Source organism: Barbus barbus (assembly GCF_936440315.1).
Source record: "Barbus barbus genome assembly, chromosome: 6".
NCBI classification, from domain to species: domain Eukaryota; kingdom Metazoa; phylum Chordata; class Actinopteri; order Cypriniformes; family Cyprinidae; genus Barbus; species Barbus barbus.
Window position 1 is genome coordinate 39,174,773 of NC_136734.1, and position 19,587 is coordinate 39,194,359.

General features: G+C 36.5%; 1 protein-coding gene across 1 annotated transcript in view; it reads right to left on the reverse strand.

The window, feature by feature from the left end:
* Window positions 1–19,031, reverse strand: part of LOC306870787 (E3 ubiquitin-protein ligase znrf3-like) — a gene marked incomplete at its 3' end in the record, with an annotated part of 71,858 nt that extends 52,827 nt beyond the window's left edge. The window contains exon 1 of the mRNA XM_079418201.1: window positions 18,557–19,031. Within this exon, the coding sequence (XP_079274327.1) occupies window positions 18,557–18,778 (222 nt within the window). The 5' untranslated portion in view covers window positions 18,779–19,031. The remainder of the gene's footprint in view (window positions 1–18,556) is intronic.
* Between the last annotated feature and the right edge of the window lie 556 nt (window positions 19,032–19,587).

The window sequence follows — 19,587 nt, forward strand, 5'->3', positions numbered from 1 at the left end:
CACCTTATCACAACAACACTGGGGGAAATATATATATAAATTCTACTTACATATCAGTCTGACTATATGATAGTAATAATAATAATTTATTATTAAAGATAAGAAAATAAGAAATATGACTATGCAGAGAAGAACGTGAAGCCATGTAGAAGCGCTTCGACACATGTGCATCCACTCATATGGGTGAGGTGAGTAAACAAAGCTTACGGGAAGCACACACCACAATAACACATGCACTCACTCTCACACACACACACCACAGCTTAGTTACAAACATACACACACACACACACACACACACACACTATCACACAGATGTAACGTCGTAGGAGAAATGATAGATCAAAAGTAATTCAGTTTAACTATCTGGCTAAAAAAATAATAATATCCAAAACACCTGCTACTGTGTACAAGGTGTTCCCCCAAAAAGTATTCTATATGGGTTGCTTTTTATCAATTCTGAATTAAATAGAAGTGCTTTACGTTGGTATGACTTTATAAAAACACACTAGCATGATTTCAATCAGATTAAAGCGCTTATATGGCATTTTAAGCGCAAGTTATTGCTATAGTCTAATTGAAACTGAACTTAGGGGATGTAAATGCACTGCTTCAAAAGGATACAGTGGTTCAGATCCCAGAGTTCGTGGAGAAACCAAGCAGTCTACAAGAAGGGTCAACATGAACCAGAGCAGATACAATTCACAATCCTCGACCAACACGGTTCCTTCGAGAAACAGGCTTATTATTCTTAAGGACTGTGGAAGGTCTTCTGGGGTTAGCGGTGGGTTGGACACGGTCGGTCGACTGAATTCCACCCAACATTTGTACAGAGAGCAGGCTACACAAACAGTGCTTTGTTCGGATCCAGAATGCTATAGAACCCTCTGCCAAAGGTAAGCCAAGTATGTCTGCTTGGCAAACACAGAGAGCACCGAGAGGTCTGGGGAAGAGAAGCGCCTCCAATGCTCAAGAGTTAAACATCAATCTTCTCAACAATGTTCACATACATGCACACACTGAGCACAAGGAGGATCAGAGGAGGCCGTTTTCTAAAGGTAGGCTAATGGTCAACTACCTCTGAAGGTGATATGGACAGAAAATGGCTTTTTCAACTCTAAAGCTAATTTACTCATTGTAATGAGCAACTCGTTCTCTGGACTTCAAGTCTGTGTCGGGGAGGTTGAAAGCAATTATGGCCCATTTGTGGACAAATCTATCTCTTGAACCGGTTCTTGATAATGATTCGCTTGAATCGATTTGCACAGCATTTGCGAGTCTTGACTGTATGGGAGAACTTGACGAGAAATCGAGTTGATTGTAGTTCCAACATGTCACCACTTTCCCTCACGAATGATTCAGCATTACAAACAGATCTCACTGTGTTGAACAATGACAAATCATATTTTTGAAATGCATTCATTACAACAAATCTCTGCTGTGAATTTGTATCTTTCATAACTTTTTCAACAAGACAACCCCCCCCAAAAAAAAAAGATTCTATACAATTCACTGAGGGAGTGAGTCCGCTTTAAAAAGTCAAAAAGATTCACCCTAAGGAGATATGGTGGTAGAAAATATGAGATGGAAGCAAAAATCATATTTCAAAAGCAGTGCATTCACCTGAGAAATTTTGTGTTCCCTCACAAAAGCACCGAAAGATGTTTTTCCTCAGACCTTATATGAACTATAAACCCCCTAGAAATATATAAATTAATTTAGATCTTTAATTACAAGTAAATGTGCCTTTTTCCAAACAGACATAACCAAATAAATAAAGGATTCTGTACAATTCACTGAGGGAGTCAAACTAGTCAGTCAAAAAGATCAGTGTGAACTATATGTAAATTTCATGCATCTTTGACTCATTGAAAAGAATCAGTTCATAAGAGTCATTTGTTCATGAATCCGACATCACGGCTCGCACTGTTCATGGATGCTTGCAAGAAACACTCTCAACATAATGAACATCTCAAAATGAAACAGCATAGAAACACCATTTTCAATTGTGTTGCATTTGTGTTCAATTTAGTTGCATTCTCTTAGAGTTGCAACTAATAAAGCCTTGATTCTATGCTACAGTTAACAAAGCTTATGATCTTACAAACCATGGAACCACTACTGTGTCTAGAGGCGACTATTGATCTATAGCTTTACACCACATCTTCCCAAGTCATCCAGAAGAAGGCACACGCAACTAAATGCCATCGTCACATGAGCACATCTCAAGTGCCACGATAACAAATGCCTCATCCATATTTTATTCATATGAAAACATGTGAAGCCATTAATAAACCCTGAGGGACAACTCAACACTGAAATCAACCATCTGTCAGTCACTTTCACACGTACCTCCTGACATCTCACATCAACCTCAACCCAGCTTTGATGATGATCATATCTGACAGATGTTTGTATTTAGCACCCAGGCTGCAGCACTGGACAGCAATGAAGCTCAACAGAGGATACACAAACACAAAACACAGCCATGTTCTACCATGACTACATTACTTGAGGCAAAGTCACCTGTTTGTTCATGTGCATCTAGGAATTAGTTTGGTAACAAACAAAAAGCAACATTTGTATGGTATGACTATCACAATATATGCACATCCTCTATTTTTTTTAATGCAATATCCATAAAAACATGGATGGAAACCAGCCTTACAATAATCTAAAACCTTCAACCTTTTGAAGACACCTATAAAAATACTAAGACACTCATGACCTGTAAATCACATGACCTACTGTGCTCATGATTAGCGCATTTTATCTGATGCTCCACAGCCGTGCAAGAAGTGTGAAAATAAATGCCTATTGTAGTCACCACCATCATCTTGGATCCCTTACTTACATTTTCCTCCCTGGCCTCACGTCTCTATCAGCGTCTGTACAGAAGTACATACTCAAACAAAGAAAGTGAGAAGCAACCATCCTCAGCATCTCATGCATCCTGATATTCTCTGCCGATATCGGCTTAGATTTCTCCAAATCTGTTCTGATGAAGAAACAAACTCACCTTCATCTTAGATTAGTTTCATTTGGGATATCTGATCAATTCTAGTGGATGAAATGAATTGCATGTGTGGTTGTTAAAGGGGTCTTTTTCTAGGCTTGATTGTTTATGGGGTGCAGTCTAACATGTGTTAGAAAAAAAAGCCGCATTATTTTTCACATAATTTACCTTTATTCTACACCGTTTTGTCCCTTCTCTTATGAACACTGATGATTTCCTGGTTTTATGTGATGGGCTCAGATTGGTCAGCTGGCCCAGTGTGTTGTGATTGGCGTCGTCAGTATTGCTTATCAATTTGAGCCCGACTGAGACCCAGAGAATATTAGTGAAGAGGATTGCGCAGAACCTGTGCAAGCACGGCCCTTAATGGTGTGTTTTTTTGTTTGTTGTTGTCTCATGCTTTTAGATACGCTGTTATTGGTAAATGCTACTGCTTATGTTAGCTTTTAATATATGGTTTTAATTTAATTCGCTTTTTTTTTTTAAGTTTTGAAACTTGTGAATGCATTAGAATCGCGATTCATATATGAACAGATTTTTTTGTGCACCCCTAGTTTTGACGGCATGGCAACAACTCTTCCTCTTCTCTAAAGCAGCGCAGCATGACCCGCCCCCTTTGTTGTATGTTCCCGGGGGCGGGGTTTATGTAAATAACGTCACAAACCCAGGAAGTAACTCGTTGTAGTCCCTACGAGCCGTTTTTTTAGGCATTAAACTGCCATAATTCAGCGTCGTAACTTTGCAGATATTGTTTATGCTCAAACAGCAACATTACACACTAAAAGTGAAATCGCAATCAACCACCCCTTTAAAGTACTAGTATTGCAAATGCAAAAGTCTAAACCGCACAAATCCAAGCTCTTCCCCCTCTCTCTGGCCATCCAGCTTATCAGAAGTTCATCTCTGGCATGCTGAGAGAGGCACATACCACTCGCTCGGGCCCATCCTGTGAGCTCTCTGGTTGGCAAGAGAGGCCCTCTCAGCCGCTTTGATGTGCTGATGGTTCGGCGGCTCGCTCTGCAGCTGATGATAGCATCAGAGCAGGCCTCTCTTGGGCCTGTGTGCCACGCCATGATAACAGGAGGGTTGATAACAGGAAATATAAGCTGTCATGAGCAACACGTTGAGTTGGATGCCAAGCTGCCAAATCAGAGGGACAGCAAAAGATGCAGAGAAAACACAGAGATAGAAAGACAATGCAGGGGTGACGAGGCAATGCAAATGAAGGATAAAGATCCATGAAAGTGCTCACCTGACTTGTGTCAACCCGTGTTGCTTCTGCAGTGGCAAACCGCATTCAGGCTTTCATTTTTTAACATTTGTTATATATCTTATTGTGGCCAATTTGTTTGTGCATATTTTTACTTTTTTGCCTTGTAATAATATGTAATCAAAATGCCATCACTTGACCTTACAGTGAAAATACATCTGGTGACATACACATATAATATATACACATATATATATACACATATACATACACACACACACACACACACACACACACATATATATATATATATATATATATATATATATATATATACGGCCACTGATGTACATCACAATAAGTGTTAATTAGGTAGTTTTCACTAATATTTTGAATTAGGTTTTATTTATTATTTATAATAATAATTATGATTATTTATTTATATTTTCAGTTTTCGTTTTATTTAAATATTATTTGTATACAGTTTTCACTAATATTTTGAATTAGGTTTTATTTATTATTATAATTTATTTATATGTTCAGTTTTCGTGTTAATTTAGTTTAGTTTTTATTTTATTTTTTTCCACATTGCAATTTAGGTGTATTTTTTATTTATTTATTTGCACTGAAATACATTTTATGTTTTATTTCAGTTAGCTGACAAGCAACATTTCTAATTTTCATTTACATTAAGTTGTTCATCTAATATTTAATTAATTTATTAATTAAAATTATTAATTTTAGTTACAATAATATCAAGCATCAGGACCAACAAGCAAACATGAGGTAAAAGACCAGCTTTAACGTCCCTCCAGAGACTTTCTACCTAACATCCACAGCAGTTCAGCTTCTCAAGCCAAATCTAAAAGGATGCAGAGATAACCTGATTCTGTAATAAAGTCAGGAATTAAGCAGGAAAATTCACTTTGGTGGTGTAACTGGGCCAGTACAACCTTCTAACCTAAGTCTAAAACATGGATTCAAGAGGTCACAATCTACCATGAGACCATATCGCTAGTGTTAAATATCCTAAAACAACCTTACAAATAACACAAACATGCTAAAATGATGCTTATGTGTTCATTCTGAACGAGTTAGGCCTTTATAGAATAATATTAGGTGAAAACAGCTGGCAGGAGAAACAGCACAGATACATAAAGCACCAAGTAAAATAATGTGCAAGAATAATTTAAAGTGGAGACAGATGGATAGACAAATAAATGGGTGATGATATAACAGAATAACTATGACACACACACACACAAAAACACTGAGTAATATTTCCAAACATATAAAGTGAACATCTGAAGAAACAAGAAGCAAGTCACTAATGCTCAAAGTAGATATGAAACAAAAATCGTGTTGCTTTTTCTTCTCATGACTTGATAATATGAGCGAAACGGCTTCTTAATGAGAGAAAAAAAAGAAAGAAAGTAGGACGGGACATGATTTTGTCCATCGGGAATTGATTGGATCATTGGATTGCTGTTGTTTGCTAATTGCATGTCATCAGAGAAAAAAAAATATTGTTGCGAGGGGAATGTTTTTGATTAAAGCTTATTATAATAAACACTGCTGACTTTGAACAACGTCTGAAAATAAATATAGGCAACAAATCTCAGACACATTAGCACTAGCAAGCGCATTCAAAAGACAAAGCTGTGTTGAAATTACACCGCCAAGGCACAGCACACAAATCACACAAATCACACAGAATCACCATCTCATATTATTCCACCGAATACTGACGCCTCATGTGTGGTCTCGAAACGTGTTCAATACATACACTCAGTCAAAGGCAGCAAAGGAAGGATTTTTACAACCTTTAGAAACTGTTGTATCAACAAACAGCAGATCTCTAAAGCATTCAGAGTCCTGAAACGCTGGCTCCATTCACAGCAGCTCCACACTGAACGACTGTGTTTGAAGCTTTCTGAATAAACCCTGCTGGAGGTTTGACCCACGCACATGTAGCCATCTTATTTCCACCGTGATCCATGTTCACCAAATCACCCTCAAACCGCTATTAAAAAGAGATGCGGTCATCAAGTGACTCGGTCATTTCAACCATTGCTGGCACTTTCCAGACCACAGAAATCAAACATTTAATCAACTAAAAGTCAAAAATCACAGTCCAGGAATCAGAACACAAAAGTGTACATTAGTGCGTTCACAAAAACTATAGCTCCAACCTATAGGTCTCCCAAAATAAAAAATAAATAAATACATAAATAAATAAACAGGAATTCCAATTTTCACAGCCAGCATCTGATTCCAAACATATTTTAATTTCTGTGAGCAATATCAAATCATATGAAGTTTGCAACAATGCACCAATATTGAAATTCTGACCAGTAATTATTTTCATGATATGGTCAATAACTAATACATTTATTGCTATAATTCAAGATTAAAATCTAAATACAAGTTAATTTAGTCATCATAATCCGACAGGAAAAAAAAAAAAAAAACTGGTATAGAGATTAAATTAGAGAAAAAAAGAAAAAAAAGAGGGGCTACTATAATACCTGAAAATATAAACGTTGGGGTCAGTAAGATTTATTTATTTATTAAGAAAAAAAGTACTTTAAATTGATCAAAAGTGACAGCAAGACATGCGAGTGACAGGTATACTATTGCTATATTATAATAGTCTAAATATATAAAAAATATCATATTTAAACAAAATAAAAATTAAACATTTAAACAAAAATATTCAAACATTATATTATAAATATTTAGAATAGTATACCAATAAAAATAGATTACATATATGTGTTAAATATTATATTATTATGATTTTGATATAGTTTACATTAAAAATAATATTAACATTGCATAATATATTTTATAAAAACAATAATTTAAATAAAATAGAAAAAAATCTATACATTTTATTTTAAACGGTGTAATTTAATAAACATTTAGATTCTTATTTATTTTTTATTAAAGAAAAAAGTACATTAAATGTATCAAAAGTGACAGTAAGACATTTATGATACAATCTATGCTGTTCTTTTAAACATTCTATTTACAGAACACTGAAAAAGATCAAATAAAATGAGTCAATTTTAAATTAATAGTGATTTTAAAGAAAAAAAAAAAAGAACTAAAAAGTAACATCTCCACAATAATATTAAGCAGCACAGCTCTTTTCAACACTGATAATAAGCAGCAACATATCTTGAGCACCAAATCCGTGTATTAGAGTGATTTCTGAAGGAGCATGTGACACTGAAGACTGGAGAAATGGCTTTTACTGAATTTTTGATCAAATAAATGCAGCCTTATTTATTCAAATAGGAGACCCAAGTTAGAGTTTACACTCCCTCACTCACTATTACTACACAGAAAGCCGTTCTTGTGTCGCCGTCACAGGAGCTGTCAATATATTATCCTCAAAATGATCTGCTCATCTGTTGGAGTGCCACCGTTTTCCTTGCACACACTTCAAAGAGCAGCATGCACACACACACAGTGCTGTTCCTGTATAAACGTTACAAGGCACAGTCAACTCTGTTCCACCTGTTGTGTACTTTAGGAACACCGATGGATTAACCCAATCTGAAAAAACAGCACAGGGAGAAAATCAGGACCTAATCATATTTTGGGTTTATATGAAAAAATGAAAACCCCAAACGTCCTGATGCCCAAATTTAGACATCGAGTATTTCTCCTTCACCCGTCTTGTCCAACGAACACCTCCACCTTTATTTGTGCAGGGGTGGATTTCGCTGCAGGCCTGAGATTACATCACCAGCCGTTTGCGGTGCAGCTTTATCAGTCAGGCATTGCTCAGCCAGCTCTTTGAAGAGCCGCCGGGGGCCTTTGATCTGAGCGTGCTCAGTGGCCGATCCTATCAGCTCCGGCGGCACATTTGTGCTCAACCCAGAACCAGATTCCAGAGCCACCTCTCATTCTCTCTCAGGTCTGACGGGTTATGTGTAATGAGGTAAAAGGAGAGGGAAGGGCCTCCACGCAGCAGTAAATCCAGAGAAAACCTCTGCATGCGTGTGAAAAATACCACATAAATAGACAAGGTGTTGAAAGTCATCTCAACTCAACATGGAACTGGGGGCAGCACAACCAAAAACGCTCTTTTCCTTTCCTGGTGTTAATAACATACAGCATAGAAGTTACAGACTGTCTGTTTTAATATGTAGAGATAGAGAACTAGTATATTAATGACAAGTGACAACTTAAAAAATAAAATATAAATTCTGAAAATAAAGCTACTACTAAAGATATTTAATATATCACTATAGCTATATTATACTATTTTACATTAAAGATTCTAAATATATTTCAATTTAAATAATAATGAAATTTTTAATAATTTAAATAGAAGCATTTTCATTTCAAACATTATATTTGAAATATTACAATCCTTAAAATGAAAGTTTATATTTTAACTAATTAAAAATAAAATACAATATATATTAATAATATTATATTAATATGATTTGTAGTTTAAACAAAGTAATATTCATGAAATTTGATGAGTTTAGATCATTTATATAAAATAGAAAAAAATAGATATTTTATTTTAAACATTATAATATTATAGTAAATATTGAGATTATCTTATTTAAAATTAAACGTTAGTTTTAACTAATTTAAAAAATAAAATGGATACAAAAAACACCTGTTAAATATAATATTACACTATAAATATGATATTTTAATATATTTAATACTAAAAGTAAAAATATGTATTCACTTAAATATACAGGAAATGACAAAGTAAATATATTATTATAAGTATATGATATCATATTTAAAAATAAATAAAACTAACCCAAAACAAAACAGGCAAAATAGGCAAAACAGGCTAGTCTACCAATATGTGAACCTGAGGAGAGTATATCCGAAGCAAAGTGGCAAATCTAGGTCTCTCACCTAAAAAAAATAAATAAAAAATACACATTAGGGGGAATTCTGGTCAAGTAGAGATAAATCTACCTCCTTTATACCGTACAGAGCAGTTGAGAACATTAAGCAAAGAGACAAGTCTGCCGCTTGGACCAGACAACCTAATCTTTCAAAGCTGGAAGCTGCTATACCGAAGGGACGCTGAATATCTCATTAAAAGGGAGCCAGGAGACGGTTGTCAGGCATTGTAGTCTATTTCAGAAACCACAGAGAATCAACGCCTTGGACGAGACAAAATGTCTATGACATAATGAACACCTGGTGACCATGGAAAACAACAGGGGAGCAATTATACAGAAGCCATGAGGAGTGAACAAAGGAGAAGACAGAATGGATGATGCATCACAGAGAGAGGAGGACTTTCTTAATATAACAGAGACACAAATAAGCAGAACTGGGTTACAAGCAGAACTTATCTGTACCTTCACAAATCAGCTGGGTTGTTCTTTAGGTGCATTACAGCCAGTTCACAACATACAAATATGTGACCCTGGACCACAAAACCAGTCTTAAGTGTCAATTTTTCGAAATGTTATGATAGGACAATATTTGGCTGAGATACAACTATTTGAAAATCTGGAATCTGAGGGTGGAATCTAAATATTGAGAAAATCACCTTTAAAGTTGTTCAAATAAAGCTCTTAGCAATGCATATTACTAATCAAAAATGAAGTTTTGATATATTTACAATAGGAAATTCACAAAATATCTTCATGGAACATGATCTTTACTTAATGTCCTAATGATTTTTGGCATAAAAGAAAAATGGATCATTTTGACTCATAAAAAGTATTGTTGGCTATTGCTACAAATATACCCCAGAGACTTAAGACTGGTTTTGTGCTCCAGGGTCACATATGTTAATGAATAATACATAAAAACAAGAAATAAGCAAATGCTGATGAATGTTCATTTTAGGAAGTGTACTGTAAGTGGTGAAACCAAATAAGCGTTCGGCGTAATATCCCAGTGGAAATCTTTCGTCTTATGTAATTCTCGGCTGGGGTGTATTGTGGTATACTTTGAACCCGGTGTTCTTGAACTCAAGAAGAAGGTGGCCTATATGATAAGCAGAGACGTGGTCTTAAAACTCAAGGATTTCATGACTTGGTAAATATTAGTGAAGCTTGGATTTGTTGCAGTTACTTGTTTGTTTGACTTGAATGAGAACGGTCTTAAGACTATTGCTGAAGCTACCGGCGAGGTCAAGCAAAAAAGCAATGAGCAACACAAATGATACTAAAAATTACAACTTTTCTAAATGTGCTATACACCAATAAAAGGTCAAACTATAAGGGAAGCGGAGATATAAATAGTTATATACTGTTGGTGTATGAGGCCAGTGACATTCCTGCTATCACTCAATGACTGCAAACCATTAAACACAAGAAAATGATTAAGGTGTCATATTGTACAATATGGTTTAAAACTATAGAGTCTGTAAGCTTTTATGTTTTTGAGAGAAGTCTGTTGTGCTCACTAAGGCTGCATTTATTTGATCAAAAGCAAAGTAAAAACAAATATTATTGCAGCTAAAATCTTCTATTTAAATATATTTAAGTTTAATTTATTCCTGTGATGGAAAAGATGAATTTTCAGCAGTTTTCTCGTGTCACATGATCCATCGGAAATCATTTTTTAGGATTCTTTAATTCAAAATTATCAAAATAATAATAGTACTGACCATAAAATTTGTAATGATAATGTGTGTGGGAGAGAAAAAATAATTAATTTGCTTTAATAATCTCTTAAGAATCAACAATGTTCTCTTTCCCAATGTTATTCTGTCATTCATACATTCTTAATACTGAAGAACCTTTTAAGCTAAAACCGTAAATGATCATAAAAAAAAAAAAAAATTTAAGACTTGATTTAAGTGTTTTCCATCATGACCTAGACTTGACTTGAAATCTTGAAAGAAAGCTTGAATCAAGTCAAGTCTAGGTCATGATGGAAAAGATTTGAAACCGGTTTCAAGGGTTGGTTGAAGTCATATTGTGGATTACTGAAGTCTGAAATTAAATCTCATCCTCAAGACATGACCCGAGACATGAAGTCTAACATTTTTCGAGACCCCTCGTCTACATCTCGTCTCGTCTAGATGACGGTAAAGAGTCCCTGGAGAGCAAAGAGGAAAAGGAAACATATGAACAAGTGCTGAGGAAAACCCTCAAGTCTAGGCTAATTGGTTAAGCAGAAGGGCAAAAACAGTGTAGCATACTGAGTCGGGACATGACAGAGCGTCTAATGGCGTGATGAGTACAAGGCAGAGAGACAGTCAGACACGGAGCGAGGGAGAGACCGAAAAGCAGAGATTGAAAGAAACAATGGCTCCGCGTTTTGGACTTCAGCCGTTCGTCAGCACATTCCTGAACGACAACAAAGCATGCCTGAGCCTCTGTGTGCGCCCAGAGCATTGTCATTTCATAACCCTCTGCCCCCACCGCAGCTTTTAGAGAAGGAGAGACTAAATGAAGCACACCAGCCTTACCATTGTGTCAATAGTAGCTTATATATTGGGTTCCAAAAAGCCCCATTTAACTCTCGGAACAGAGTTTCTGGAGGTGTAACCATAGCAACTGGAATGACGAGCTGTGATAAGCTAATCAATCTGCGTTGTCAGTCACCATCAGGACCGCTCTTGCCTCTCAAGTGAACATCCAGTCCTTGTAAATGATCTTTGATGGGCAAATCAATAGGGGGTTCATGGAGAAACGGCGGAGCGATCTCTTGCGCCCTTTGCAGGAAGCAAGAATAGGAAAGTCTAACACAACTAAAGAATCCATACATAGACCTGCGCTGGGTAAAATAGAGAATTTACTATTCATTTTTGCACCTTAAGAAAACAAACACTAAAAAAGTGCATCAGAGTGAGGCAGACAGTGGTAAAAGAAGAAAGAAGTAGACAAAAACAGTTTAATCTTTTCTACTCCAGCAGAGGGAGAAAAAAACCAGCCTCAAATTACTTTGGCAAGGCTCTGAAAGGCCGACGGGTTAGCGGTTTGAGTAGATCGGTCTTAAAATACAGCTGCCACCACAAAACCAATAAATGGAAAAGTAGTCGTGCAGCACTTTTAACCTTTTAAACCCACGGTTGTTGCATATTGCTACTGTTGCTGTGGACAGGGAGGGGCCCGTGTTTTTGGGTACCCGCTGTCTCGTGGAGGGCCGCTCTGGACTCCCATGGTTTCAGTCTGTGGGAAAAGCATGCAGACTCTTTAGGCCAAACCAAGCTCTCATTATGGTCCTAATTTAAGCGCACAGCTACAGCGAGCTTTGAGGAAAGACGCTGTATCAATTACGCCACAGATCGTGGGCTGGCTTTAACAGATTTTGTAAGATAAAATTGAAAATATATAATAGTCCTAAAGTGCAGTTTATGCATCTAGGAATGAACCCAGAGCTCAAATTCTCAACACCGCAAACAAGGAAAGTCGCCTCGTGGTCTGTTAAAAGAATAGTAGTAGAGTAGTTGCTTATTCGTTGACAATCTTGCATTAAGTGGGCTCTTAAAGAGATAAAACACCCTCATGTATGGCCCAATGATTTCCCTGATGTGGAAAACATGGCCAGAATCGCAGAATCCAGTTATAAAAATGCAATTTACTGTATAACACAGAATTTGCACATTTCTGGATGAATAAATCAAAAGTAGCTTGGCAGACTTAAAATCAACACACAATACGGACTAGTGTTTGTGATTATTAAGTTGGAAAAATACAATTTAAATCTGAATCCAGCATTTTCTGTGCGAATGAATGGCGCAGACGCACGGTTTTGTTTACTACACACATACTGAAGTGCGTTTGACGCTCGCGGTGTTTTCAGCCTCTGCCGCACATGAACACATTAACATGATCTCTAGAACTGCTCTTAGAGTCGCTTCATCAGCATTATACCGTTACTTTTGAGAAAAACTACTGTCATATATACAAACAGGAACTTAAAGGTCTTCACAGCAACCTGTCAAAATAAAAGTTTGGTTTAACTTGAAGAAACTTTGACAGAAATATATTACTTAATGTAACGATAGTACTACTACTGCTATTAATAATATTAATTGAATATTCTTAAAATTAAAACATTATTTTGCAGAATTTTTTTTTTACCAGAATTTATTTACCAGAAAAATGTAAATACACATAAACATTTTTTAATTTAACCATTAAAACAAAGTCTTTTTATAACGGAAAACAAACAAAATTCAGAGAAATTAAAATGGAAAAAAAAATGGAATTTGAAAAAAAAAAAAAAACTAAAACTGATTTCATAGGGCCCCACTCTTGTCACTCCAGAGCTGTATGGGTTTCTTTTTTATGCAGAAAACAATGATACTTTGAAGAACGTTGGGGTTCAAATCAACATGTGTTTGTGTTCCACAGAAGAAAATAGGACAACATGAGTAAACAACAACCATCCCATTAACCTCTGATCATTGAGTCAGTGAGCTGAACTAGAGACTCGTACCAGTCTGATTCATGAACAAGTCATTTAAACCAGTTTAAGAGTCATTTCATTTGAAAAGAATTGAAGATCACTCCTCACTCAAACTCATGAATGTTCAAAGGAGTACTGAGGCGGACGTGAAAATTTCAGTGACTTTTCAAATGACTTCATAAATGGATTTTGGAAATCGTATGGACCAATTATATGGCATTGTTAAAGTTTCAAAGGCTTAGTTTCCATTCAAATGTATCTAGATAGGAAAAGAGTGACACAGAATAGATCTTCAGAAATTCTACTTGTATGTTCCACAGAAGGAATATAGTAATATGGATTAGAAATAGCATGATAATGAATAAACAACCACAGATGATTACGGCTGAACCATCTCTTTGAGAGAAACAGAAAAACTCACTGGGACCAAAATAACAATCAATAATAATAAATGGCATGTTTATGCATAAAAAATGATAAGTGGATCACCCGTTTCTCTGTTCTCAGGACCTTCAAGGAGGAAATTGACTATGCGGACTGAAGCTATGTCTTTCATGTGGTCACTTCCATGGTTCAATGTCATGTCCCTCCCTTGATTTCCCTCAGTATCCTAAAAATCTAAATCAGATGTGCTAAGCATTGCAGTACAACAACAAAAAGCAAGACACCATAGAACACGCCAAGCAAAGACTCACATCCCAACCAAATACAACAAACACCAGTCATTTTCCAATTACAACACATTTCACTTCCACAGTTACCAGCCGCCACAGACAGGTGAGAACACGGTTACTTTCCCACATCCAGTTCTTAATGAAGACAGTGTTTAAAAGCACCAGACTGAAGCGCTGGTTCTGCTGCAGGAGGTGATAAGGAGAGTCATCCATCAAGGTATTTTAGGTTAAATGCCGGCATGACAACATGTCATCACCTGCACCGCCAGCGCTCATACAGATCATTTCATTTCACTTCTGTTTATATAAGGGACTTTCAGCAGTAACGGTCATGAACTACACACAATCATGCTCTTAGTTATGATGGTAGATGAGAGATACATCTAAACTCGTCCGGTGTCATACAGAGAACAGTTGCAGTGACAGTCATTATCTTCCTGAAAAATGAAAGACAGGTGCAACTTATGAAAACCACAACTGGCAAACGTAAATATATATTAAGACTTGTTTAACTAATGCAGGGGTTTGCCATTTTTTTAGTCCCATCAATAAGGCTCAAGTAGAAATAGCAATATACAATATTCAATAGTTATTCCAAAATCTCTCTCTCTCTGCTTTTTATGCAATTTCGGGGTTGATAAGATTTTTAATGTTTTTGTAAGCCTCAGCAAAGCTGCATTTATTTGATAAAAATACTGTAAAAACTGTAATATTGCAAAAAGTTATTACAAAAAAAATTGAATAACTGCTTTCTAATTTCATATATTTTATAATTCAATTATAATGCAAAGCAGAATTTTCTGAAGTCATTACTCCAGTAATCAATGAACAATATGCAATATCATCCTTCAGAAATCTTTTAATATGCTGATTTGGTGCTCAAGAATCATTTCTTGCTATTGTCAATGTGGAAAACAGCTGTGCTCCTTAAAATAATTGTGGAGGGTTTTATTATTGTGGATTTTCTTTTTTTTTTTTTCATTCTTTGATGAATAGAAAAGACAAAAAACAGCATTTATTTGAAGTATAAATATTCTGTAACATTAGAAGGATATTTAGAGTCACTTTTGATCAATTTAATGCATCTTCACTGTATAAAACTATATATTTTTTAAATGTACAGACCTCATACTTTTGAACGATGTAGTGTATATTAACTTATATTATTCCAAAATACCATTCAGCATTACACAATAAATATTAAAGTCAAAAGTCATAAATTCAACTGATGCTGAGGGTGAAAAACATGCACACACAAAAATTAAAAACATTAAAAATCATTCTTTATACATACAGTTTAACCTGACATCCTTAAAACATTTAGAAGCTGTCATTTCTGTGTAACGAAGTACAAATCAAGGATAAAACAAAGCAAAATAAAAATCCAAGTACCACTGGTTGAAAGCCAATACACTAAACTACAAAAACTCAGAGTATAAAGGACAAAGCTATCAACACATACAGCAAACCTTCATTGTTTAAAACGTGCAATGTTCCGGGTCTAAACTTTAACACAACCTGCAATCACAAGACTTTGCATTTTACAAAAACAATATTTCAGCCAATTAAAATGTATCAGGCATCAGTATACGGGACTTTTGAAAACCACCACTGTCCAAACATGAAGCTGCATTTCAGGCTAAATATTGTAACCTTTCAGCCTTTGAAATAAAATAAAGCCATAACACTCAAAGCACTTTGATTTCTATAATAAATGCATGTAAAAACCATCAGCTAACTAGTCTCCGCTGGAGAACAGGCCAAGAAACTGGCAGCAGGAACCTAACACTATATTCAAAACACAATCAGCACGACCTTTCCAAGAGAGAAACCACAACTACAGTGTGTAAGAATTATTTAAAAAGACACTGATTTTCATGCAATGAGAAGACAAAATTGAGGCAATCGAGGTTCTAGCCAAGGGGAACATTGGTTTTGTGTATTAGCCAAGAAAAGTCACTTTTCTTCCTGCCCCATAAGGTAGAGTATGTAGCAAATTGAGTTAATTTGTTTGCTTTGGCCCTGATGGTACTCCAGGTTCTCCTTTTTTCACTCAAGGGAAAACTGACAAGGATGTACCAGAGCTAGTTTTCTAAAAGTTTTCTAAAATATTTCACCTACATTATTAACTTAATTGCATTCTCAACAGTCAACACCCAACCAAAAACTTGTTTATAATGAAACGGCCATCACATCAATGCAAAACATGGCCCAAACGGAAATACGAACAGCATCTTACAGGATAACTACCATGTTTACAAGCCATTTGGACAAATAGGCACAAGGAAATGTTTGTGCAAGAATGCAGAACAAGAATTCCACAACTATTATGTAAAGCAATTACTTATTCTCTTCAGATGTCAAAAACATTTCAGTCTTCATATGGTTCTTATTCAACCAGCTTCACAACAAAACTCTCACATCTCAACACCATTCAGAGCCAAATGAAAGCATGAAACTGCTGAGAAGCTGACATGGAATAACGGCATTGCGGAGGAGAAAATTGTGAAAGATACATAAGAAAATGAGAGAGAAGCAAAAGATCTTAAACATCGAAGCATGCAATGATTACAGCGTTCGCAGGAACGTACGATTCCAACACTACCTTGGCCTCTGCGACAAAAGCTAAACTATATGGCAAACCTCAAAGTCTTCTCAACGTAAAGCTGAGGTCTGTCATCGCAGCAGGGTTTAAAGATAGAGCCAAACGGCCCGTGCTAAATGCATGCATGGCCAGTCTAAATATCTAAACCACTAAATCTCTCATTTCACCCCACTACAGAGAAAGCACCTCCTCAGCCGTCGCTGAAAAACGATGATCACCACTTGCCATTTTGAAGAATGTGATACGCACTAATCCTAAACATGGGAACGTTCTAACATTACTAAGCACACAACTGTAAACACACACTAGCGAATGATGTGGGACGGACACAGCAGACCTGCATGTAAAAAAAGCCTGTACTTTTCATTTTTCTACACTAAAACCACAGGGAGGACTGTATAAGAAAAGCACAGCAATAGTAGAAGCCTACTGGATGCTTAAGCAATACTTTTGACTCCACATACATTTGTGCATTCATCAGAAAGCATTTGCATGCATGCATCAGGCATTCGCTTTGATCTGCATCATCGCATCCCTTTCACATTAACCATAACTTCCCACAGTGCACTGCAGCCAGCAGCGTTCAACTCTAAGCAAGTGTTTAAGGGACAGATTATTCCTCTTGGCGTGGCATTCAATAACGTCTTGCTCTTTGAAGCCTGTTCTGTTTTCACAAGAGAGAGGGGGGGGGAGGACAAACTTTCAACAAAGCATGAAAATGGGTGCTCTTTAGAAGCATTGCAAAACCCTCCTTAGAGAACACAAACCCGCGTGTGTGCAATAAGAGGAATAAATCACACGTAGGTGTGATGGTTCATGAACGATTTATCAAATTGCACAAGTCCCTGTGGAGATGCTATTTAAGCAGAGTGGGCATCTGGACCGCATTATGGAGAAGATTTCTCACAACCTTCAATGAACTTTAAACAAAGGACATTTATATGACAAGTGTCATATTTAAACCATACCATTAATATTACTTAAGAATAACCTCAGGTCATCTTGAAGGCATGCACTGATTTCTACAGGATTCTCACAGCTCATTAATATTTACCTGATACTTTTAGCACCACTAGAACAATTATATTTACTATGGAAATGAACAAAAGTTAGGACTTCTCCAGTCATATCTGCTTACTGCATACCTTTTTAACATGTATTTATATAATACATTTTAAACACATTGTAAGCACATAAGCATATTTCAGAGATGAGCATATGCAGAAATGTTTTTTTTTTTTTATAACTTTTAATAATTACCAGCATTTATAAATCCTTGATCTTTCCAAGTTTTCATTGATTGCGAGAATCCTAAGCAACACTGGCATTACAACGCTGCAAAAGATCTGGGAAATGCAGTTATTAAAATCGATAACCTTTGACACATGTTTACCGCTGTCATCTGCGCTACCAAGTTTACACCGTGTTTGTTTCTGCACGCGCGCTTCTACAACACCATTCATAAAAGTTGTGCATCCTAGGAACTTTTTTGCATGTTTTGCGAGACCAGAAGCCATTTTGCGAGCGCATATTATTATCTGGGCTTGTACCATCATCCTCGCGCAGTGAAGTGCAACCCCACACCCCCTTAAAGACAGAGAAACAAAGTAGCGGAGAGCGAATGCACCGCACAGAAAGCGTCAGATCCCCATGCGAGTGCACCCATAGAGACGGAGACGTACTTGCACGATATCGCCCTCTGCGCTGATAGTGGCCCCGGCTCTGGAGAAGCGCCCTCGCAAATCTGTCGTGTAAGTGGTATAATCACCATTTGGGCTCGACTCAAAAAGCACAACTTCCACAAAGGCATTATCCTTGGCTAGGACGCTTCCCAAGACCCAAAACAGCACCAAGACCACCGAATCAGCACCACGAGCGACCCCACTCCTCGGTAAAATCATCATCTTGCCGGTTGGATCAGCGCCGAGCGGAACATAATTTCCAAGGGTCTTCAAAAAAGTGTTGATTCAGAATCAAATTTGAGAGGAGAGCGCGTCCTCCCAAAAAACACAAACAACAAAAAAGGAGGGGGGAAAACAAACCGCAGTGGATGGTACGACGTGAGAATAGCGATCATTAAAAATGAAAGTTTGTCCTTGAGAAGAATGTCGTGTTCATTGCAGCCTGAACTATCGCTGCTGCTCGCGCTCTCTGTACAAAGCGGATCTCCTTTGATCTGAACACGTGATTCCTTCATTTATTTCCACAAAGGGTTAACCCCACCCACCGATCTTCCTGACCCTCTCCGTTCTAGTGGTTGGGATTTTGATTCATACAAGTGACTCGGTTCTTTTGAATCACTTAGTGTAAACGATTCATTCAGTGACTCACGAGTCTTTTTCAGGTCGAGTTATCTTTCTCTTATTTAAATATGTGTCTCTACAAATCAAGAGAGAGTATTTAAAGGTAATAAGCCTTTTCTCACAATTTGTAACTAAGCAGAAATACATTTTTCTCCATTTGCGAGCTGCTACAAAATAGCCTAAATAATTTAGGAGTTTCAAGAATGTCCTTACACTCTTAAAAACAAAGGTTCCATAGAGGGGTTTCAAAGCAATGCCACAATTTTGGTTCCACAAAGAACGTTTCAGTAAACAGAAAATACTTTGAAGAACGTTTTAACAATCAAATTATCTGTTTCTACTATAAAAAAAAACCTTGAATGGTTCTTCATGAAGCTATTGATTCCAATAAATAACTTTTATTTTTAAGA